At 30.2% G+C, this 25451-nt stretch overlaps 8 protein-coding genes across 8 annotated transcripts; 3 read left to right on the top strand and 5 right to left on the bottom strand. All coding sequences in view use genetic code 12, as the record gives it.

The window, feature by feature from the left end:
* Nucleotides 1–1928: 1928 nt before the first annotated feature.
* Nucleotides 1929–14132, top strand: DYN1 (dynein heavy chain; the record flags this gene model as incomplete). Its single annotated transcript, XM_051759110.1, has 1 exon — nucleotides 1929–14132. The coding sequence occupies one exon, from the start codon at nucleotides 1929–1931 to the stop codon at nucleotides 14130–14132; it is 12204 nt and encodes a 4067-aa protein (XP_051613020.1).
* Nucleotides 14133–14254: 122 nt separating this feature from the next.
* Nucleotides 14255–14963, bottom strand: RPS19A (40S ribosomal protein eS19; the record flags this gene model as incomplete). The annotated part of the gene is made up of 2 exons (XM_051759109.1): nucleotides 14255–14675; nucleotides 14950–14963. 2 exons carry the CDS (start codon nucleotides 14961–14963, stop codon nucleotides 14255–14257), a joined length of 435 nt encoding a protein of 144 aa, XP_051613019.1.
* A 539-nt stretch (nucleotides 14964–15502) lies between these two features.
* Nucleotides 15503–17227, bottom strand: KGF55_004227 (uncharacterized protein; the record flags this gene model as incomplete). Its single annotated transcript, XM_051759108.1, has 1 exon — nucleotides 15503–17227. The coding sequence occupies one exon, from the start codon at nucleotides 17225–17227 to the stop codon at nucleotides 15503–15505; it is 1725 nt and encodes a 574-aa protein (XP_051613018.1).
* Nucleotides 17228–17513: 286 nt separating this feature from the next.
* Nucleotides 17514–18428, bottom strand: RPL18 (60S ribosomal protein eL18; the record flags this gene model as incomplete). The annotated part of the gene is made up of 2 exons (XM_051759106.1): nucleotides 17514–17962; nucleotides 18317–18428. The coding sequence occupies 2 exons, from the start codon at nucleotides 18426–18428 to the stop codon at nucleotides 17514–17516; spliced, it is 561 nt and encodes a 186-aa protein (XP_051613017.1).
* Nucleotides 18429–18961: 533 nt separating this feature from the next.
* Nucleotides 18962–19942, top strand: KGF55_004225 (uncharacterized protein; the record flags this gene model as incomplete). Its single annotated transcript, XM_051759105.1, has 2 exons — nucleotides 18962–19019; nucleotides 19149–19942. 2 exons carry the CDS (start codon nucleotides 18962–18964, stop codon nucleotides 19940–19942), a joined length of 852 nt encoding a protein of 283 aa, XP_051613016.1.
* Nucleotides 19943–19952: 10 nt separating this feature from the next.
* On the bottom strand, nucleotides 19953–21992 carry KGF55_004224 (THI4; the record flags this gene model as incomplete). Its single annotated transcript, XM_051759104.1, has 2 exons — nucleotides 19953–20534; nucleotides 21072–21992. The coding sequence occupies 2 exons, from the start codon at nucleotides 21990–21992 to the stop codon at nucleotides 19953–19955; spliced, it is 1503 nt and encodes a 500-aa protein (XP_051613015.1).
* Nucleotides 21993–22457: 465 nt separating this feature from the next.
* KGF55_004223 (tRNA (guanine-N2-)-methyltransferase) lies at nucleotides 22458–23774 on the bottom strand (the record flags this gene model as incomplete). Its single annotated transcript, XM_051759103.1, has 1 exon — nucleotides 22458–23774. The coding sequence occupies one exon, from the start codon at nucleotides 23772–23774 to the stop codon at nucleotides 22458–22460; it is 1317 nt and encodes a 438-aa protein (XP_051613014.1).
* Nucleotides 23775–24133: 359 nt separating this feature from the next.
* On the top strand, nucleotides 24134–25387 carry KGF55_004222 (uncharacterized protein; the record flags this gene model as incomplete). Its single annotated transcript, XM_051759102.1, has 1 exon — nucleotides 24134–25387. The coding sequence occupies one exon, from the start codon at nucleotides 24134–24136 to the stop codon at nucleotides 25385–25387; it is 1254 nt and encodes a 417-aa protein (XP_051613013.1).
* Between the last annotated feature and the right edge of the window lie 64 nt (nucleotides 25388–25451).

Here is a 25451-nt window from a genome sequence, read left to right as displayed (position 1 = left end):
TTTTACATTGAATGAACGTATGCAATGCTTTTCTTTAATCAAAATAAAGTTGCTTCTATTTTTATTGATTTTATCCGAAAAGAAAATAAAAGAAATAAATTGATAAAATGACAATAAATTTTTGTTAAGTCGCAATTTTATTTATGTAAACCTATTGACTCAAACTCAGATACGGCTGAAACAAGGTAAATTTATCCTTGCTGTTCTGTGTAAGAACTAAGTGTCTCTATAATTGATGACAAATTTTGATTTCTAAAAAAGATGTTTCGTCATATTTGTTTTCTCATCAAAATAGTGATCACAATTACCTATGTATCGATGATATTTGGACTAAAAAGTAAGTTTCTGCTTTAATTTTGTCGAATTGATAAGAGTTTAATCTTTCAAAAATACCTGCAAAAAGGTCCTTCTAAGCTTCTAAACTAATCGAGTATACTCATCTTTAATAGTTGTAAGCTTATGGTCTAATCATGAAAAAATCAACCTATATGTTCTAGAACAGTTGAGATGGGTTAACGGCTTAAGTAGAATGTACAATTTAGGACTTTTGACTGTAGTTCTCATTCTCTATTGTTCATTATGACTTTTTTTCTTTCTTCCGATATTATAATTCCGAAGACAGTATCACCGAACTTTTCAAACAGACTACAAAATTGCCACATTGGTCTTGATTTTATCGCCGCTTTAGTCAATCCAGGCTTATATGTCATGTGAAAACAATTATCAAGATTTCTATATGTATCTGAAATTGAATCAAATAATAAATTTAAAGAAATGGTAACTACTCAAATTATCCGAAAAAAATAGAGTTGATACACTACAAATCATTTTTGATCAATGTATTGGTAAAAGAATATATTTGAGAAGGCACCTATGCTCGTTTTGCTTTTGTCTTTACTATAACATCACTGATCAGATTTGCATCAATCGTAGTAACAAAAGTTGGCTAGCATCCTCTAGAATTACAACAAACACCAATAAAGTATGCAACAAAACGGTCTTTATTTCAGGTGTTGCACTCATTTTGTCATGAGACATATAGTTGCAACGACTGTATTTGTTTCAACCTGTGAAAATCACTTTCTACAAAAAAAATGCGAATTCTCAACTATTGCAAATATTAAAATTTTGCTGCAAAATACTCTTGAAACTTACAGATTGTAAGTTAGAAAACTAGAAGTATATTTAAATCTTCTAGGTTGGTTTTGTACTACAATAATTTTTGATATCGATTACTGTTAACTTTTTAATAGGAAGTATCTTCTATGATAGACTTTTCTGAAACATATATCAGAGATCTGTTCGTATTATGATTTAACTTCGCTGTCAGATTTTGTGTCAAAGTTTTGAAACATCTCGAATTCGGTTTCATACTCTTTGCTTTTGTGTAATTGATTTATTATTTTTTAGGCTGAGCCAGAGATCCGTAATAAATTACACTATCCGATTAATTTTTTGTTAATCAAAAAGCAAAGATCGAAAAAGTGATGTAATACGAGAAAGACGTAATGAATCTCATTCTAGAAAAATAGATTAAACGGCATGTATACACTCGGCCATAAGATGATTAATCTCATGGTTATATTTCCAATTTAATCAAATCTCCGAATTATTTGAAGTAAGGTAAAATAATTTTCAATCTCAATTGTTGGTCTTGAATCATCTATGATATCTTTTCTAAGGATCACGTCTCATGGAAGACAAACCATTCGTTTGACACATGCTATTACTTCAAGCTTTCCAATAGGTTTAATAGAGTTATCACGTACTAAACAGCTCTTCGAGCTCTGTTGATGGGTATTTCTTCTAATATCACTATTTTATAAGGGACTTTAGTTAAAAACGCGCTTTTATGCATACTAATATATGGACCTTAAAAAAAAAAGTAAACAAGATCTCTATAATAGATGATTCAAACCTAAGCTTGAATGCAACACACAAATATAACATCAAATGTGTCATCAATCCTGTTTTACGAATATGTTCTGGATGTGATTACTTCAATCAATCATGGGACTTGTCGAATATCACTAGATGATGGACTCTTAGAGAAATTTTCGAACAATATAAATCCTGATCTAATATGTGCCGTTAAGGACAACAATGATACAATTAACTTTATAAATGATTTTAAAAAGATTCGACTAAATGATATTGATTTGCTTATAGTGATCATTAAATTCAATGGAATTTTGAATGAAAAACTTCCACTTAAATCTCAATTAAATATACTAAACTTACCCATCAACTCAAAACTCAATCAAGATTTTTCAATTGATACAATAAAATCTACCATAAATTTAGGTTTATTACCATATTTTGAAATTATAAATGGCTCAAATGATAATTCTTCAAATATAATTAAAAAATTCAAAGAGTTATCATCATCTTTAAAATCGGAAAGTTTCAAAATACCAGACTTAATAAGTTCAACTCATCCTAAAATAAAACAGTTTTTACAAGATCAAACACGACTGATTGATATTGAAGATATTACATTTTTAAATGAATTAACTTCCATTTGCAATAATTGGGTTAAAGAAATTCAAACTTTTAGTAAAATCAATCATAATTCAAATATTTTAATTGAAGAAATTGAATTTTGGAATTCAATTGAAATCGCAATTTTATTAATTGAAAAACAAATTGAAAGTCCGGAAATTAAAACAACTTTAAAATTTTTGAATCAAGCAAGAAGGTTTCATACAGTTTTAAGTTTTGAAAATGATACTGGAATTAATGAAATAAAAAAACAATCAAATACTTTTAATACATTTTTTAAAGATTTACCTATTCAAGAATTAATTGATATTGTTAATGATTCAGAATTTTCAAAATTACAAGATTCAATTTCTGATTTATTTTATCATTTAAAATCTAAATTAAGTTTACTTTCAATTGTTGAAATTAATGAAATCATTACATTGTTTCTTAATGATATTTTCAATAAATTTCAAGAAATATATTTATCTTTAAATGTTATGTTATTACCAATGAAAGAATTTGAAAAAATTCAGAAATCAAGTTTTGAAATAATAAATTTGTTAGAAGAGAATTTAAAATTTATACTGAATACAATTAGAGAAGTATCAAGAAGGAGACAAGACAAAAATAAATTATTAATCGATCAACTGAGGCTAAAATTTATTACTACTAGACTTTCTGAATTGAGTCAATTAAGATCTAATCATGAGAACCTAATAAATAATATTAATCAGGCATCTCAAAATGAAGAAAGCCTTACAAATCTAACAAGTTTGGAAAATGCTTATAAATCGTATCTTGTACCAATAAATGTGATTGATTTTTCAAATGAAGGAAATCAAATTTGGCTAACCAACAAAAAATCTTACAATGAAATTTATAACTCGGTATTTACGACTTGGATATCTCGAATTAATTTATATTTTGATAATGCTGAACTGTTCACTGATTATTTAACAATATTTGATAATTTTTTTTCTAATAAAGAATATAATTCTGCAATGACAATTTTGAATGATACTTATAGATTGAAAATATTGGATTTTGCATTTGCTGAAATTCAAACATTAAAAGATTTAACAACTAATATTAGTGTTGATGAGTATTCGAAAATCTTATTATATGTTGAACTAACTTCAAGATTGAAGTTTTACACTAATCATTTACAAATAATGTTAGGAAAAGAATGGAATAATTATTCAATTGGTCAAAAAATAGATACACTTATTAAAAATTTGTTTAAAAAAATTGATCCTAATGTTGCATTTGAAAACTGGGTCAAGACCTTTACGGATATGGCTTCAATTAAAAATATTGGTTTTATTATTAAATTGTCAAATGTGAATGGGAATTACATTGTTATACCCAATACTGATTTTACTCAATTCCAAATAGGCGAAAAGGTTCATGTTCTAGAATCATTAGGTTTCAAAATGCCACTCAATTTTAAGTTAACTCAGAAAAAGATGCTAGCACTTCGAAATATTGCATATGAAATATCATATCAAGTAACATCATTTAATCAGATTTTGCAATCACCAGAACAAATTTTAAAATACATCCCTGATTCAATTGAAACCTTAAACGAATTAATAAAAAAGGTTTCAGTCATTGAATGGTCACATATATCAGATGCAATAGATTTAATAAATCAAAATGATGAAATGCTACTAAGTAGTGAAAGCTTAATTGAAATACAGTCAATTAGGAACTTGCAAGAATTACATGAATATCTAGTACAAATCAATCATCAATTGGCTGATCTACGAAACTTCCATCATTTCATTGAACAACAATGTCATGAATTGAAAACTTGCACATACGATACTAAAACAATTGAACTGATTTTAAAAGTAATTGAACAAAAATTTGAACTTTCAAATTTAGGAAATACAGGTGAAAAAGTGATAAAATCAATAAATGATGAAATTGAATCAATTTTAGCAATTAAATTAAAAACACAATTGAAAATATTTATAAATTATTTGGTACCTAATAATCAAGAAATTGAAGTAGTTGAGTTCGAAAGATATCAAACGAATTTTGAAAAAATTAAACATCAAATTATTTCAATAGATGGTACATTTAATTTGAGTCCTACTATTGCTAAAGGTAAAAACGAATTATACACTAGCTTCAATAAAATTATAAAAATAGTTGCAAAACAAAGACCAATATCTTCTACCAAATTATTTTCAAATATTGCTATGACTAATGAAGTGAATGATACATTTAATGATTGTCTCAATGAAATCAATTCTTGTTATAATGAGGTAGAAAAATATTTTATACGCTGGGAAACATTTCATAACATGTTATTAATGGAAGATTTTGAAAATTTCTTTGTAGAAGGTGATGCTTTAAAATCTTATGAAATACTTAAAACATTCTTTGAAAATGAAAAATTAATGGATGAACCTGAAAAGTTAATTGGTGATTTAATTACAATTGATTCAAAACAAATTCAAGCAAGATGTTCAATCTTGTATGCTTCATTCAAAAAATCAATTTTATTGCAATTTTCAAAAACATTCGAAACCGAAGTTAGGAAATTAAAAGATACAATACTACAAATGAAAATTGAACTTGAAAACCCCCTCGTATTTCATGAAGCTATTAGTCTAATATTGAAACGAATTGGTGTAATTTTTGAAGCGAAAAACAAAATTCAAGTTTGGGAAAATTTAATATCGTCATTTGCAATAATTCAACAATTCATGATGAAACATAAATTCAAGTTTGGTAATAATTGGATATTTGTTGATCAATTGGAATTTATTTTGTCACAATTGAAACATCTATTAAAGGAAAAGCAGACACTAATTTCAAAAGATTTAAATTTCATAACTACAAATTCGGAATCAGAATTTTTAAAAGCAAAACAATCTTTAAAAATTTTAAGAGATGAATGGAATGTTAACAAACCAATTTCTGGTGACTTAAACCCAAGTGATGTGTTGCTTTTGTTAAACAAATATCAATCCAAATATGATGAATTATTAGCTTATATTAAAACTATTCAAATTATTGCTCAAGAATTGAAATTTGAAAATTTCAATTTTGAAGAATCATTGGAACCACTAGAAGATATGAAGAGTTTACAAACGGTGTGGTCGATAGTGAATTCGTTCTGGGAGAAATTGGAGTTGCTCAAATCTATAGAATGGTCAGATTTAAAACCTGAACTTTTACGAAACAATTTGAATGATATCATTACTTCTATAAGAAACTTACCCTTTAATATTCGTCAGTATTCAGCTATATTTGAAATTCAATCATTGGTAAAGAATTATTTGGATATTCATTCTATAATAATTGATTTAAAAGATTCTTCATTGAAAAAAAGACATTGGATTAAATTATTTGATCAATTAGGTTCAAAATTGGAAGATAAACTTACTGTGGGAAGCGTTTGGAATCTTAACTTATCAGTCAATTTTCAATATGTTCGAGAAATTTTGGAACAAGCTAGAAATGAAAGTACAATTGAAGAAAGTTTAATTAAAATTGAAAATAATTGGTTAGAAAAATATTTTGAATTTTTCAATTATGAAAATAAATGTAGATTAATTAAAAATTGGGAAGATTTATTTAATGAAATTGATTTAAATTTAGATGTTATCGGATCAATTAAAAAATCAATATATTATACAAATTTTGATCAAAAAGTATTAGAAATTGAGAACAAATTAAATTCATTAAATTCAATATTAGATGTTTGGTCTCAAACTCAACTGGAATGGATTCATTTAAATGGTGTGTTTGGAAATGATGATAATGAAGTTAAAAATCTTTTACCCATTGAACATTCAAGGTTTCAAAATTTGAATTATGAATATATGACTTTGTTGAAAAGGTTGTATAAATTTGATAAAGTTATTGATATTATTACAATTACTGATCTTCAAGCAACAATGTCGAAATACTTAAAAACTTTATCAGTGATACAAGTGTCTTTATCTGGATATTTGGAGAAACAACGAGATTTATTTCCTAGATTCTTTTTCCTTGGGAACGAAGATTTACTTGAATTGATTGGTTCTTCAAATGATATCACTAGAATTAACAAACATATAAAAAAGATGTTTAATGGTATTGGTCAACTAAAGTTTGACCATGAAAGTCATTCGATTGTTGGTATCATTAGTGGTGAAGGTGAGACGTTTGATTTAGCTGAACCTGTGTCTTTAATCAAATATTCAATGCTTCATGAATGGCTTACTCAATTAGAAAGTCAAATCAAACATTCATTGCTTGAAATTTTCATCACTAGCTATCCGAAATGGGAGAAAATGATAGAGGATGTAGATGAAATACAGTATCTTGAATTATTGAAAAATACACCAAATCAAATATCAATACTTTTATTACAAGTCATCTTCACTGAACAAGTAGAAAATGGATCTGTAGATAATTATTTTAAAAATTCCCAAATTTTACTCCAAAATCTGGCCAAAATCTTGAAAGAAAATAACCTATATTATTTGAGAGTTAAGTTACAGAACATAATTATTGAACTTTTGCATCAAACCGATATTATTGATCAATTAAATTCATCTAAAATTCCATATACCTGGGAGATCCAACAAAAATATTATTTCGAAAATCAAAAAATAACAATGAGACAAGCACGTTGTGAATTTGATTATGGTTTTGAATATTTAGGAACTTTTGAGAACTTAGCATATACACCATTGATTGATAAATTTTTTTTGACAATGACACAAGCTTTATCCTTGAAACTTGGTGGCTCTCCCGAAGGACCTGCTGGTACAGGTAAAACCGAATCAGTGAAAGCTCTTGGTCAAAATTTAGGTAAAATGGTTATTGTATTCAATTGTGATGAAAAATTTGATTTTAATTCGATGGGTCGAATTTTCCTTGGTTTATGTAGAGTTGGAGCATGGGGTTGTTTTGATGAGTTCAATAGGTTAGATGTTAAAATGTTGAGTGCAGTTTCAACACAGATAGAAACAATTCAGCATGGACTTAAGAATGTTAATCAACCTATACAATTATCTAATCGTGAATGTCGGGTTAATCCTGGAACAGCATTATTTGTAACTATGAATCCTGGTTATTCGGGAAGAAATGAATTGCCTGAGAATTTGAAAAAATTATTTAGAAGTTTTTGGATGACAAAACCTGATACTCAAAAAATAATTGAAGTATTATTGACTTCACAAACTTTCAGTCATTCAAATCAATTATCTTATTCAATAGCTAGCTTTTTTGAAGAAATATTATCAAATTTTACAAAACAAAAACATTATGATTTTGGTTTGAGGTCCATCAAATCTGTAATTAATTTATGTGGAAATAGAGCTAAAGAAGTCAAAGAAAGCAATCTTGATGACGAGTCATTGATCGTATCGCAAAGTATTGAACAAATGGTTTTGCCAAAGTTAGTTAATGAAGATGTTGAACTGTTTAAATTTTTACAACTGAAATATTTTTCAAATGATCAAAAACTAAATGATATCAAACTCGAGTTGATTAGTCGGTTCAAACAATTTTGCCAAAGAAAAGGATTAGTTGAATCTTCTGCTTTGATGGAAAAAGGTTTACAATTGTGTAATATTCAATCTTCAAATCATGGTGTTATGCTTGTGGGTGATGCTGGCTCTGGTAAGTCTACAGTTTTAGAGATGGTAATGAATGCACTTACGGAATTTGAAAATACGGAACACCAAGCTATTGTTATTGAACCTAAAGTAATGTCAAAAGAGCAATTATTTGGTAAATTTGATAATTTCACAAAGCAGTGGACAGATGGTCTTTTCACAAGTCAGTTAAGAAAGGTAATTGATAATACCAGAGGTGAATTGAAAAAAAGAATTTGGATTGTTTTCGATGGACGTATCGATCCAATCTGGGCTGAGAATTTGAATAGTGTTTTGGATAACAATAAAGTCTTTACTTTACCAACTGGTGAAAGGCTTGGTTTACCTCAAAATGTAACAATATTATTTGAAACTGATGATTTAACTTATACCACTCCTGCTACTATAAGTCGATGTGGAGTAATTTGGTTTGATAAAGAATTGATATCATTGAAAATGTTATATGAAAAAGTAATATCTAGTTTGCGAAACTATCAACCTCACAAAATGGAGGAAAGCTCTATTTCAAGAATTAATTTGATGAATTTACAGGACCAGATATTTAATCAATTAAAGCATATGTTGAACTTTTCATTAACTGAAGCTGCTTACGCAGAGAGTAAATCATTAGAACACATTATGTCATATCTGATTCATAGAGCTATTACATTTTTGGAAGCAATGTTGAAGACATCTATTGATAAATTTATTGATCATTCTGAAGATTTGAAACTGGTGGATATAAAATTTGATAAATATGCTTCTGCATCAATTATGCTAGCCATGATGTGGGCTTTTGCAGGAGATTGTAATATTGAGGACAAGTTAAAGTTTTCTGATTTCATTAGGTCTCATCCTGCTTTTGACTCAATAAGTCCTCCACCTGGTAACATTATGAATTATGAAATTCAGCTTCCTGATTGTAACTGGGTTGATCTCAATCATAAAATCGAGATGATGGATTTGAACCCACATGAGATCAACAATCCAAATTTGATGATACCAACTATTGATACGATTAATCATGAGAATTTGATTTTTTCAATGCTTAAACAACACACACCAATGCTTTTATGTGGTCCACCTGGTTCCGGTAAAACAATGACTTTGTTGAAAGCATTAACGAAAGCTCCAGATTTAGAATTACTAGCACTCAATTTTTCAAAAGAAACCACTTCAAATTCTTTAATTAAGGCATTAGAAAATTCATGTCAGTATGTCAAATCAAATGGAAGACTCAAATTAATTCCAAAAGTAACAGGTAAATGGTTGGTTGTGTTTTGTGATGAAATAAATCTTCCAATGCTAGACGAGTATGGTAATCAAAGTATAATTTCATTGATAAATCAAATGATTAAATTTGACGGGTTTTGGTCCACCAAACACATGCAGTGGGTTACATTAGAAAACATTCAATTTGTCGGGGCGTGTAATTCACCAAACGATCCAGGTAGACACGTATTAAGCTCAAGATTTTTACGTCATTTAGCCTTAGTGATGGTTGATTACCCAACTAAACCTTCTTTGAATCAAATATATCAAACATTCAACAATGCTATATTTAAATGTGCCCCTGATCTAAAGCCTTTTAGAATTGATATAACACAAGCTTGCATTGTTATTTATGAGCATTTCAAAAGACACTTTTCATTTAAAGCTCCACATTATATTTATTCTCCACGTGAATTGACAAGGTGGTGTAAAGGTTTATATTTTGCTTTAAAAAGTGATAATTATACAGAGCTAAAGCAATTTTTGCGTCTATGGTTTCATGAAGGTTTGCGAATATTTTATGATAGACTAATTAGCGAAGATGATAAGATTTGGACCATCAATTTGTTTCATGAGATTGGTGAAAAACATTTTCCAAACGTTGATTTCAATGAATGTTTTAAACTTCCTGTCTTTTTTAGTAGTTGGTTGAGTTCAAAATTTCAATCATGTGAAAAGACTTCACTCAAAAATTTTGTTAGAGAAAGACTAAGAGTTTACAATGAAGAAGAGAACACTACAAGTTTAATTTTACACACAGAGATGCTTGACCATATTTTACGTCTTGATAGAGTTCTTAAACAACCACAAGGGAACATGATTCTAATAGGACCAAGTTCAAGCGGTAAATCTACCCTTTCTAAATTTGTTGCATGGATTAATGGTTTGAAAGTAGTACAATTGAAAGTAAAAACTGGGTATACAATAGAATTATTTGATAACATGTTGAGAAAATTGCTACTTTGTTGTGCCGATGGTGAAAAAGTATGTTTGTTGATTGATGAAGCAAGTATTGTGGAAGCTACTTTTGTTGAAAGAATGAATATTTTACTAGCTAATGCTGAGATTCCTGGTCTATTCGAGGGTGAGTCACTACGATTACTAATGAAAAAATGTATTGAAAGATCTAAAGCGCAAGGGCTTATGCTTGAATCTGAGTTTGAATTGGTTAAGTGGTTTAGTGAACAAATTTCTCAAAATCTACATGTTATATTCACGGTGAGGGAATCACCAAAAAGTGTAGGTGGTAGTATAATTTCATCACCGGCATTATTTAATAGGTGTGTTGTAAATTGGATGGGTGATTGGTCTGATGACTGCTTACAAGAATTAGCTTCTGAATTATTAAGTTCTATATCAATTAATCCTCCAACTGACAATGCGGTAAGTTCAACGGAAACTTTTAAGGGTCTGGTCATTTCATACTTAATATTTGTACATCGAAATATGTCTGCTGAGAGGTCATTTCCAAAACAATTTTTAACATTTGTAAATACATTCATTAATTTGTACAAACAAAAACAATTGGAAAGTGAAGCTTATCAAAGACGTGTTATAACTGGGCTTAATAAACTTCGTGAAACGATGGTCGAAGTAGACAAATTGAAAGCTGATTTATCTCAAAAACAACAAATTTTACTTACTAAATCTAACGAGGCTAGGGTCATGTTGAATACTATGTTAGTTGATCAAAATGAAGCTGAAAGAAAACATGAATTTTCAATAGAAACTCAGGCTGAATTGGAGAAACAGAAGATTGATATAAAAAGAAGGAAAGACTACGTTTTAGAAAAACTCAAATATGCTGAGCCTGCTGTTCTTGAGGCACAACGAGGGGTTCAGAACATAAAGAAACAACATCTCACCGAAATTCGAAGTATGATTAATCCACCAAATGGGGTAAAATTGACAATGGAGTCAGTTTGTATTATTCTTGGTTATAACGTTACAAGTTGGAAAGAGGTTCAAGCTGCAGTGAGAGGAGATGATTTTATTTTAAACATTGTCAGGTATGATTGTGAAACACATTTAACACCAGAACTTCGTGAATACATGGAAAAGACTTATTTATCAAGAGATGATTTTACATTCGAAGCTGTACATAGAGCTAGTAAAGCATGTGGACCATTGTTGGAATGGGTAAAAGCTCAGTTGGCATACTCTAAGGTTTTAAAAGACATTGGACCTTTGCGTGAAGAAGTTCGCCTTTTGGAAAAGCATACTTTGAAAACAAAAGCTCAATTGATAGCTATTGATGAAATGATTCAAGAATTAGGTCAAAAAATTGAAAATTGTAAGACTGGCTACAGCGAATTAATAAGGGAAATTGAGAGAATCAAAATGAATTCTGAAACGGTGAAAACTAGATTGGAAAAAAGTGTTAAATTAATAAACAACCTTAATTCGGAAAAAGTTAGGTGGAGTAATTCAATTACAACGTTTGAAAAGCAAAACAATCAACTTATTGGAAACATTTTATTATCTGCATCGTCGTTAACATATGCTTGTAGTTTGGATGAAAAGGATCGTGATTTTTTAAAACAAAGTTGGACGAAGAAGTTAAATGAATTAAATATATCGTTTGATCCTGCATTATCAGTGGCAAGATACACTTTAGAAAGGGAAGAGCTAAAAGACTGGTTCAAAAAAGGATTGACTGATGATGAAGTTAGTACATCAAATATTGCATCATTAAAATTTAATCAATATCCAATATTAATAGATCCCACTGGTTCAATTGTTGACCTCATATATAATTATCTTTCAGCTGAATTAGTTACCAGAACAAGTTTTAGAAGTCCACAATTCATGAGTAATTTGGAAAATTCTATGAAATTCGGAGGATTGTTGATTGTTGAAGACTGTGAATATTATAATCCTATTTTGAATAGCTACTTGGGTTCAACCACTCAAAAAATGGGGGGAAGAATGGTACTTGATTTAGGTGAGCATGTAGTTGATTACAATCCAGCATTTAAATTGATTTTAAGCACTAAAAGGTCAACGTTAGTATTGAGTGATTACGTTAAAGCTCGTGCTACAGTCATAAATTTTGCAATAACTGATGGTAGTTTAAATAATATTTCTTTAAATATTGCTTTGAAATTTACAAATCCAAGTTTAGAGAGCAAAAGGTCAGATATTATATATGCCAAAAACGAATTGACTCATAAATTAGAAACTTTAGAGAAAGAGCTCCTACAGCTATTGAATACATCTACTGATAAAATAGTTGATAGTGATGAGGTCATGGAAACATTGGAGAACTTGAAAAAAGATGGAAATGAAATGATTGAAAAATTAGATAGTACAGAGAAAATAATGATGCAAGTCAATTCAGTAAGACTGGAGTATGAAGAATTGGCAGGTATATCAACTCGTGTATTCAACGTTTTAAAAATCATGAGTAGCATTTCAAATTTTTATTATTTATCAATAGAAAAGTTTGTTAAAATTTATGAATCTGTTTTTGACGAGGGTATCAAGGATCCAAAGAAGTTGTTATTTGTTTTATATGAAAAGACAATGGGAAATACAAGTCCCTCCTTGACGAAAGAAGGATTATTGATTTTGAAACTAATGTTAAGTATATCATCAAAAGTTACCATGTTTGGTGAAAATTACAAAAAGGTAGTTGTTAGATTATTATTCAATCCTATGGTTGATAAGACTGAAGTTATGAATATTTGCTCAAATAGTGTTGAACCTGATTTATCGCTAATAAAATTGTTGGAAGAGCATTCAGGTGATGAATTAGACAAAAAACTACCCATTACTAAAGAGAATCACCAAGTCAAGCCACTAACAGACTTTATATTCAATAATCAATGGTCAAATGAGGATAATTTTGATCATTTACTTGCTCGAAATAAATTATTCATAATAACTTCCTCAAAAGATTATGGATCTACATTTAAAATTCATGATCTTGCAAAAGCTGCTAATAAAACTACGATTGTGACATCAATGGGGTCAATCGAAAGTTCGGAACTTGCCAACAAACACATAAAAGATGCTGAAATTTCACCAATTTGGGTTATTGTTGAAAATGTTCAAATGTCATCACATTGGCTTGAATCATTGGATTCACAACATTTATTATTGCATGAAGATTCCAAATTATTTTTGACATGCGATGAAAATTCTCAAATCCCTCAAACATTGATTGCCAAGAGTCAAGTTTTACATTTTGGTGATGAAAGTTCTTTCAAACGAAATTTTTTAGTCACATTTAAACAAATTCCATCACAATTCTTAAAAAGAGCAGTTCATTTGCGAATTTTCTTGTTATACACTTGGTTTCATAACGTCTTGATAGAAATTGGTAAATATAGTCCTTTCACTTTGACTAAGAAGTACGATATCAATGAATCTGATTTTATATGTGGTGTTCATCTGATTAACAAAATCATGACTTTGGTAAATGACGATGAGAGAGAAATACCATTCCAAGAAATTAATTATATGATTTGTAAAATTATTTACGGTGGTAAAATTAATACACTAGAGGATAAAGATTATGTGAACAAATTAGCGGGTTCTATTTTCATAATGGAATCATTAAACCTGGATTTTAGTTTGATTGAAACATCTAAACCATTACAATTACCTAATGGAAATACAAGTGAAGATTATGTTGCATGGATAAACGAATTACCAGACGTAGTACCAACATCGTGGTTGAATTTAGATAACGACATCCAAGAATCCATAGACGAAATAATGGCTAAACGTGCTGTAGACGTAGTTTTGACACATTTAGATAATTTATAATTACTACAATATATGATCGAATAGAACGTAAACCTATCATTAATTATTTGCATTAACCCTATCTATAAGACACAAGAGTGAAAATTTGTTCTGAATTGAACTCCTTTATGAATGTACAATGTTTAATCTTCTTCGTTTTGTTCCAAAGTTTGAGCAGCGATACGATCTAAATCTCTTTGACCGTTTTCTGAGATTCTTCTACCACCTTTTGGTGAGATTTCCAATACACCAATTTTTTGTAAACTTTGAACACATTTTCTATTGATTGAACCTGATGCATCAACATGTTTGTGTGGTCTGAATCCTCTGTTTTTAGCACCTCCATATAATTTATTTAAAGCACCAACACCAACTTGTTTTCTTAAGTAAATGTGTCTAGCGATTGAGGCAGCTCTTTTGTAAAACCAAGTTTCAGCTTCTTGTGGTGGTAAATCATTACCGGCTGATGTTTTGACTAAATCAACGTAACCTGGAATTTCTAATTTACCTTGTCTTTGTAAAAAGATAGCGTAAGCGTTAATAAAATCTTGTGCTGGAACGTCTCTTGAAAAAATGTTAGTAATTGAACAATCCAAAGATGGCACTCCTTATGAAGATCAGGTATGATTCAAAATTTGCAAAAAAGTCTGGTATCTTGGAAGTCTCTTTCAATCTCAGCAATCAAAGAGAAGATCAATAAGTTCTTTGAAATTGAATGCATTATCAATCGAAAAACATTTATCAATGTTCTTCCTATCCACCACGACAGTTTATTTCAAATCACAACACAATCTTCAGAAAAAAGTTGAAACCAATCGCTTATGATAATGGTCCATACCTTACTGAAGTCATTGTTATTGTTGGGTTCGAGTTCTTGATTAGTGGTGAAGATTATAAACCTTCGTATATAATTTTACTTTTTTTTCACTTTGATATTACCTGGTTAGGTTTGTGTAAATTTTTGAGACAAAAAAAGCATAGGGCTTGAGCCCTTAAATTTGAGTGACAGTTTCTAAACTTTGTATGCTTACGACACGACAATAATTTTACATCATACAAGGTTATAATCACCTTTATGACCGACGAAAGTAGTTGTAACCCGTACAAGCAATAGGATATTCTTGAATGGTAAGACAAGTAGAAAACTAAGCAATTTTAATTTTTATTTAGCAGGAAGAAATTTACAGGATGTGATCACCTAAAATAGGCAATAAATCATCGTCCTTGACTCTTCATTTATGAGAATTAATATTTACATATCTCTACATTGGCAAATGCTTAGCTACATACTAACTCACATGACCTGTCTAACAATTTGGGTCCATGATCAGCTCATCCCACTTTATTGTAAATACCTTAAATTTAAAGTTGACCTAAAGATTCAAGCTGCTTCAAGATGACAAAAGAGTCTTTCTTTGACGAGTCGAATATTGTTCAAAGTCACACAATGATGCTTCAATACTCCAGAAGCAATCACCTGCATCGCCATCTGTTTTCGAATCGTTAGAAGTAACAAAACTTGCTTTATCAATTGTTTGCTGACTCGTCCCGATAAAATAACCATTATTATCCATAACAGAAAACCCAGACAGTTTACTATAAAAAATATTATACGAATCTTTAATTTTATATCTAGGTGAATTAAACGGAGTTTTAGTCCAAATTTTAGTCGAATTTATTTTATGACTAAGCTTTCCTGATTCGATCATATCCATCAAATATTCCCTAATTATGGAATCATCCGTATACCCCCAACATTTTTCAATCAGAATCTTTTTCAAACCTAGATACCCTACATTTTTGTTTAATATAGGGTTGACCATCCATTGAACAAAGTCAGTAACAATTTTTAAAACATGAAGGTGACTTTCTTCTAGTGATTCTCCATATTGAAATGAAAATTTTGTAACTCCACAAGACCTCACAACAACTCCTAATTTCTCTTTGAAATCAAGCGAAATTTGAGGTCCAGTAATAGTCCGGTCAACAATTGTCAATTTTTTACTTTTCTGATTTTTATTTTGTAAATTTCCTGAATTTATTGAGTTAGGATGAAATTTGATCGATTTGAGCACTGAAACATCGATGATCAAATGTTGCGGCTGTTGAAACACTGACAATAAGTCCTCTCCGACATATTCAGAGTATACTTCGTAATTTTTATCACAATGAATGGGTAAAGATTTCCTCCTGTTGACCCGAATAGCTAATTTGTTTAGATTTGATGTTTTTATCGATTGTAACAATCGAATAGTATCGGCATAAATGATTGTATATGCATTATCCAAAATTAAAACAAATTCTTCTATTCGAACCTTAGTTTGATTGAGATGATATAAAATTCGTTGAAGACCTTGTCCATTAGGAATGTCCCCGTATGCAACAAATAGATCCAATCGTCTTAAATTTGTCAATGTATTTAACAACCCTTTCGTTGATTGTAATGTTTGAACATGAACTGCGAGGTACGATATAGAAGGGAAATTCAATTCTTGTGAGATCGGTGATTCCACAGCTTCATCCAAAACTTTCAACTCTTTCAAATTAACAAATAATTGTGGTTCTTTTCCTGATAGGAATGAGTTGTCACATTCCAAATATGTCACATAATTGCAAATACACAATAATTCTTGATATTTACTCCTAAAACTTCGATCACCAAAATAGTGTAGCTTATATCCAGATCTTGCCAAATCACTGTTACCGCAATTCTGAATATTTTTCATGATTAACTCCAGTAAAAACTCACGCTGATATGATTTCTTATCGCTGAATAACTCTCGAGATTTGGGGCTGCATAATAATGAGTCAACTTGATTTAATCTAACTAGACTAACATTTCTGAATATCGTGGCACCCAAATATTGTCTAAAATAGCAATTGGTCGAAGAAAGGGATAACAAATCTTGATAACAATCTCCGCATCGTTCGCTATTGACTATATATGTAAAAGCAGGAAACTTTCCTGTTGAATTTGATTCTAAAATTAGTGTAGCATTGGATAGCCAATACACGATCCTGTTTAAAATTTCCACCGGTAGTTGATCAAATTGAATTGATTGTTGACTTGATAATATTTTTGGATCATTCACTCCTTCCTTGATTGTTGTGACCATTGAACATGTATTAGTTGACTAAGCAAGATTAAACATAATCATTTCGGAATAATTGTGAAGTAGAAATGCATATCGGTTAATTGATAGAATTTCCAAAATTAACATCATCAAATCTATCAGTAATCAATTAAGCTCAAAATAGAGTAGTGCCTCAAATCTGATTTGAATAGAAGATTTGTAGTCACAAAGTAATAGAATTAGATTACCAATTTAATATAGTCCATTAAACATTATAATTTATTAAAAGAAAAGTTTGAAAATATAAAATTCTAACGTGTTAAGCATCTTAAACTTTGAAACCTCTTGATCTTCTTCTACCTCTAGCTCTTTCAAATTTTCTACCTTTAGATAAAATTCTTGGTGCTTTTCCTTTGTGTGGGCCGAAACCAAAGTGTCTAACAGCTTCTCTGGCATTTCTTGGACCTCTGACAATTAAGGTATTTTGACCTTTTGGAGCTCTTAAAGCTAATTGATCTAAAGTAATAGCTTCACCTCCATTTTTCAAGATTCTAGCTTTAGCACCTTCGGTGAATCTTAAAGCAGCAACGGTAGTTTTTGGGAATTCCAATAATCTGTTGTCATCAGTAACGGTACCAACAACAACGATAGTTTTTTCTGAAGCACCTTTTTGACCCAAAGCTCTTGAGATTCTTGAAACTGATACTGGTGGTCTGTTGATTTTTGACAAGAATAATGATCTTAAAATAACTTTGTTAAATGGAGCATCGGTTCTACCTGTAAAAAAATTATTGTTAGTATTTTAAACAAAGCAATTCCATACAATATCTGCTCAGAAGACGCACATTCACCATAATTATAGGTGTTTTAGCACTCGCAGATGAAAAGTTCAATCACATTTTCGCAAAAAAAAAATGGAGAACTGATGAACATTCACTTCCAAAACCATCGCCATATGAAAATTTACTGATTTGATAGTATCTTCACTATCCAGAAAACATTCAACGAAATGATCATGAAAGTAAAATAAAACATTCATCGTGCTTCGTATGGGCTTTGCAATTAGCTAAACCTTGATGACATCTTCTGAATAATATTTGTGGTACTAGTATTTTGAATCAATTTACATACGAGCTAAGAATGAATATAATTTGACTAATAATTTTAAATAAACATTGTCTGACTTTGGAGCGGTTCTGTGACCTGATCTGATATGTTGTTTGGTTGTATGATCTCTACCCATGATGAATGTTAGTTATTGATGAAGATGAGGATGGTTGTAATTAAAAAGTAATGTTAATTAATATCTTTAATTAAGAAGATCTGAAAAATTTGTTTAATTGTGTAATTGTGTAACTATTAAAAGAAATGCAATTTCTGTCACATGACCATAATGTGACTGCTTTTTTTTCAATTTCTCTTTGATCATTTTTGTGATACCTTAGATCCTAACAAATTTACCAATAAGTAGATATAAGCACAAATGTGCTAATTAAAGAGCAAATAGTCGGATTATCCCTTAATGTAGTGAGATTTCGATGAGTTCCAAGTAATTCTTGTATAATCAGTGAAAAGTCTTGCCTTGAACGTGAACCTTTTGATTTGCAGGAATCTGAAACACCCTTTTGTCTTCCAAATGCGCGCGCAAAAAAATGTTTATTCTAATCACGTGCTGGGATTTAATAACCGAACTTATCTTATCTTTCTCAAATTGTGTCATTGATCAAAGTGTTATTGAAAGATCATTAAACTCAAACACGATCTAGTGAAATTGTCATGGCTCAATTGACACCCATAAGAGGGTTTACAAATACTCCAGTGACTAAGACAATATGTATTATATCAACGATACTACCTATTTTGTTATCGATTTTATCAATTAAATATTACGTCAATTTAAGTATAGATCCTTATATAATTCAATATCATCAATTTTGGAGGCTTCTAACGTATCAAACGTCAGTCGTAAATGAATCTGATTACCTACTTATTGTTCTATTATGGTTCCAATTTAAAGTATTAGAACGATTTTATGGATCAAGAAAATATCTATCAATTATTACATCATTTGCCATTGCCAACGCTATATCATGTCTATTTATAATGAGTGTTGGACAGTTGTTGATTTATTATTTATCATTTACTATAAAGGTATACCTATTCAGATTTGATCCTGAATCCATTCACTATCAATCAACAATATTAAATTCCATAACTCCTGGACCGTTAGGAATACTTTCATCTTTGTATGTGACTTATGGCGTTAATATCCCAACTTCATATTATTTCAAAATACTTTTAAAGAAGCCAGATGATAAAGAAGGCAATGGTGTTCATTTCACATCATATTCAAAAGAATTGAATTTAAGTAACAAATTTACTATACACGTACTATACATTTTATTAGTCCTAAACAATGGTACCAGTTCAATAATCCCATGCACGACAGGTCTTTTGATTGGAAAATTGTACACATTTGATTTATTGTTTGGAACTTCGTGGTTATTACCCAAATCAATTTTCCAATTATTTATTAATCCTTATAAAAAGTTCATTCAAGTAGGGCAGAATATTCGAAATGTATTGTTCAATGTGAGTTATCAACCTTTATCTTCACGAAATGAGAGTGTTATGATAGAAGAACCAGATGATAACGATGAAGTCTTAGATGAAACACGTCAGCAAGAAAGTCAAATAAGAGCAGAAACTCCTGTCAGGCCACTAGGAAGTCAATTTCTTGATACATTTCGTTCATAAAATTAATACATTATTTAGCTTTTTCTTTTTTCCTTCTTTCAACATCCCAATTGTATAATCTAGCTGTGTTGACTTCCATAGTAGTTATGTTTTCTTTCAAGAATTCTAAATCTTCCTCCACGATTTTCTTTTGCTCTTTATTTTTGTTTAATCTTTCATTCAATAATTCGATTGCTTCATCCAAGGAGTATTCAAGCATTACTTCAGCTCCAAGCCATAAGTATACGGATGATAGATTTTTTACATCAACGGTCGCTTCGTTGTATAACGTGTCGTTTAACTCATAATTGAATGTCACCTCTTTTGTATCTTCCTCTTCCGATTCATCATTTTTACTTTCTTTGATGTGATTTATAACATCTAAATTTTTTTCAATATCAGGGATTTTAAGATTTAAGTCGGCCAATTGTTGTTGCTTCGATAGCTCCATATATTTATACTGCTGTAATCTTTGTTGAAATTGTGACATGGTAGATTGAAACTCATTTTCTGGATCTTTAATTATGTTATCAACTTTTTCAATAAATGGAGCTTCTGGGATCCCACGAGGATTCGTATTTTTGGGTCTTGGTTTGGATTGGTTAGTACAGCTCTCAAAATCAAGACAAAATTAAGACAAAATATGACACTTACTTTAGTATATCGGCCATTTTAACCAACCTTGGTAACTAGTGATGCGTTTGTTTCATCCTCAAACTAAGTTGATTTAATAAATTATTAGAGAGTAAGCATGCTACCAATATAAGCATATTTTGTGTAATTGTTTGCAACACCAAAAATTGGCAGTCAAATTGTCCAAATTAACTCGTAGATGAATAAATTTGAAGGGATATCACAACTGAAGAGTTTTCATTTTTCAATTCTACATGATAATAACAGTTGCGTTTAGTAGTATATTTAAATCGATACTGAACTATAATTTAAAAACAGAAAGCTCTCATAATACAAGGTAATATTAAGATCTTTTACCTCCATAGCATTTCTCATTTTCAGCTCTACGGGCATCAATGACGTTTAAAGCTTCTTGAGCACCTCTAACACCACTAAGTAACATGGCCGAAAAAATCTAAATTACTTGTTAGTATTTTTTAAAGATGAAAATATTTTAAAATTAAAAAGTTAGACATACTGGTCCCATTCTGTTTGTTCCGTACAATTCAGCGACTTCCATACCTACACAAATCAATCCTTTTTGAATCTCAACACTATTTAAGACAACAGCTTTTTCTGCTCTGTTCATATCTAAACCTCTCATTTCACCAATCTTGAATGTTTTTGAAGGTTTTTGATTTTCACCTACTAAGTTAGTTGGTTTCAATAATTCTTGTAATCTACGAGCTGCAAATCCACCATTCATTGGACCATCATGTCCAGTAGCACTAATGATGACATCACAATTGATGGTATTAGGATCCATACAACTTTGAGTTGAATGAGCTAAATTAACACTTGTGTAATTGTAAACTACACCAACAATTCTTAATTCACCAGTTTCTTCATCACGTCTTGTAATTAAATCTTCAGCAGTAATAGCATTAAAAAGTTTGACATTTGGAAATTGCAAGACTTTTGATAATAAGGTGGAAATGAAAAGAGAAGCATGTTTGACAACAACATAATCTCCTTCGTCTTCATAAGGAACTCCAATATCATCTAAAAATTCATGAGCTGGTTTTCTTAATACTTGTGAAGAGCATAAAAGACCACCAATGTTACAGCCTCCACCAAGTGAAACAGAAGCTTCTAAAACTGCAACTTTCAAATCTGGTCTATGTTTAGCGATAATATAAGCTGCTGATAAACCACTTGATCCACCACCAATTATAACAATATCTGATTCTGCATATTTGTCTAAATCTTCAAAATATCTTTTAGTCATAGCTCTTGAAACAGTTGATTCTCTGATCGGAGTGAAATCAAAATTATCCCAATCGGCAAATTTTATATCAGCATTGTTTGCTTTTGAGCTTAAGTTGATCACATTCTTTTTAAGTGAGTTTAAGTCAAAAGTGTCGTATTGCTCAGTTTGTATCAGCGTAGGAGGAGCCATTTTGAGTGAGTATATTCTTTTGATTAAAGGTAGTATATGAAGTATAAATTATGAATTCAATTGATAGAATTTGAGTCCTATTTATAATCTTAATTTGAATTGAACTCATAATCCAATTGATCAACCTTTAAGTGCATAATTGTTGGTTGAAGGTTTACAGTAACCCGTTATGTATATGTATTTGAAACATTGATAAAAAGAACAATCATAATGCAAACAAGCCGTCTATTTAAGATAAATGTCTCAAGGGGGTTTTGAAAATTAGGCGCATATTATATTTTGATTTTGTGCTCTTAAATGTCAAAAGTTCGAAATCATATTCATTTATATGCAAACTGAGACAAATTTAATTAAAGGTTCTATAAATGCATAAGATAAAACCGACCCGTTATATTGGAGAAATTAATATTATTAATTAATTGAATGGACACATATGCTATTTACAAACTTATTAAACTCCCCGCCTTATTTACTTCTATAACTGAACCCCTTAAAATATCTATCTCTAAAATTTTTTATATTCAAATCTTTCATGCCGTTACGTGTTTCACCAACATAAGATTCATCCATTTTCACATATACTAACAATCTTCTAGACCATTTATGAAATTGTTGGACTAAATTGTACTCTAATTTCAATTTTGCATGTTGAGGAAGTACAGTTTCTTGAAATTCATCATCTGCAGTAGGCATCCAAAATGCCAATTTCCCTCCAACAGGTAATCTTTCACTAGCAAATTGTAATATATCTTTCAACATATCGGCTAATTGATATGGTTTTTTTGGAGCTACGAAGTCCCTTCTCAAGTAAGCAATCTCTCCATCAACTATGTTGTTTTCTCTTCCTGCAGCTTTTGCTTCGTCTCTAGCACCTAAAACTCTGAGTCCTTCTCTAACACCATATGGTGGATCACAAATGATGGTATCAATAGTAAAGTTTTCTCTTAATGCATTGTGAGTAAAGTCCATTGTCAACACGTCAAGAAATTGTGGATAAACTCCATAATCTTTGAAATTGGTTTTTATGTTCAGTGACCCATTTTTCCCATTCAACATTCTAACATCAATATCAGATCCAATAGTTAAACCCCCGAAATGAGCGGCTGTAACCAAAAAGGAACCAGTACCTGCAAAAGGATCGTAAACAATATTTCCTGGTTTAACTTGTGCCAAATTACATGTTACGAGTGATAATTCCGCTTCAAAAGAAGTTGTCCCAATATATCCTCTTTTTTTCAAATCATAAACTTCAACCACTTTGTTTTTGGATCTCTCACTCAAACCAATCTCTCTTCCAAACCAAATATATTCTGGTTTTTGAGCTTTTTCTTGATTAAAAACTTCATAATCTTCCAAGACTGTAAACACTTCTTCTGGATGTTTAAGATCTATTTTGCCTTTAAAATCAAGGTAACTAAATGATTCAATCGTGTCTCTTTGTGCTGAATTAGTTTGTCGACCTTTAAAACCTTCAAATTGGAATTTGAAAGAAGATCTCTCATATTTTTTGATTTTATCCTGACAAGTTATCTTTATCTGTTTATGAACTGATTCGTAATCTTCTCCTTCTCCCCATATTTCAAATATAGCTTTTGCTAAGATCGCTCTTGATATTAATTTTTTAGCTTGTTCATCATTCTCTAATTTTATTTTCAAAAATGGTTTGGATTCATTATGATGTGATAAGTCTACCTGAATATCGTGAAGCTCTGCAAGAGACTCTAGCTCTGCTTGTCTGAACTGTGGATATGCTTGAGCTAGTAGGATCAAGTATTCTTTCATGTAAATACGATGTGCTAATTTCGTAATTAGAATTTTTTTTCTTTATAAAGTTGATTTCAAGTTCTACTTTTCAGTTGCAGGTTGTGCTGTAAAAAGTCTTTTTACAAAAGCCCTATGGATCCAGGCATCTATGGATCCTAAGCATCACAAACATCGCCAGTTTCTGTATTGAGTTCTGAGCATACATTTTACAATAGATTATAGACTTTTCGACATTTGCAACTCATCATTTCTTGAACAAAATAGGAAATGACACAAAGCTGCTTGTTTGATAAAAGTAAACATAATTACAGAAATTATTTATTTGCATAATAAATTTAATTTTATATCTTTATAATCATATCAATTCAACATACGTCATGAACAGTGATCTACTAGGTCAAAAGGTCACAGTGCCTGGTGCCGCTGGCTATGGATATATAAAATATTTGGGACCAATACAGAATAAATCAGGGTTATTTGTTGGTTTGGAGTTGATTGGAACTGTAGCTAAGACAAGAGGAAAAAATTCTGGATCCGTAGAAGGAGTTCAATATTTTCATGTCAAAGTACCAAAAAGTGGACTTTTTTTACCATATGAAAGAGTGAAAAACTCTAATTCACATTTACCTGAGATAAGTCTTCAAAATTATCAAAACAACTTGCATTCTAATATCAACAACGACATCATAACCCCTAAAAGATCACATTTTTACCCAATTTCAGAAAATAAAAGTCCTACTAGACAACATGTTTATTATACAAATCAAAATCAGCAACAGCATACAGCTTCAATGAGATCACCTTTAAGTCCTGTGAATACATATCAAAATGTTAATTTAAATCTACTACAAAATGACTTTATCAAATCTGAAAATAACAAAGATTATGAAATCATTATAAAAGAATTGAAAACAAAACTAAATGAAAGAGATCGAAAATTGGAAAATTTTGGAAAACAAAGGGAAGAATGGCATCAAGCAATGGACAGTTTGATTGCAGTCCAACAAGAAGGTATTCAAGTATTTGAAGAAAAAATTATGGAACTTGAGGGTATAAATAAAACACAAGAAGAAGAAATTCAAAACTTAAAAATTCAATTAGAAGGTTTGGGAAAGGAAAATGGAGAATTACGAAGTTCAATTAAGCTGAATAAAGAGGAAAATGAACAATCAATTGAATTAGAAAAGTTAAAACTAGAGCTTTCGGCTGCTAAAGAAAATTTGAGTGCTAATGAGAATAAACAACAAGAAGTAGAAAAACTACAAGCTCAATTGGATGAAAAGAATGAACAATTGGAAAACTATACAATCCAATTATCTGGGCTCGAAGAACTAAAAGAAGAATTGAAACAATCTCAAGATAAAATTATTCAATTGGAGACACAAAGGGTAACTAAAACGATAGAATCGGTGAACATTAATCCAACATCACAATCATCAAATTTGCTACAATTAAACAGTCAAGATTCAAATGAAATTATTCAGGATTCAAACAATAATGTTCAAGATTTACCAATTTATAAGTCACCAAATTTGATCGATCCTAGTTCGGGTAAATCCGATTGGTGTGGGTTATGTGAAAGAGATGGACATAGTTCTATAAATTGTCCATTTGAAAATGACATTTTTTAATATTGTGAATCAGTGTTGTTATACTCAGTATTGTGTTTTATAAATTTCACATGCGGAAAAATAG

This window comes from Candida pseudojiufengensis, assembly GCF_024610245.1.
Source record: "Candida pseudojiufengensis strain CBS 10847 chromosome Unknown scaffold15, whole genome shotgun sequence".
NCBI classification, from domain to species: Eukaryota; Fungi; Ascomycota; class Pichiomycetes; order Serinales; family Debaryomycetaceae; genus Lodderomyces; species Lodderomyces pseudojiufengensis.
Note: the sequence above shows the minus strand (reverse complement) of the source record. Positions and strands in the feature narration are given on the sequence as shown.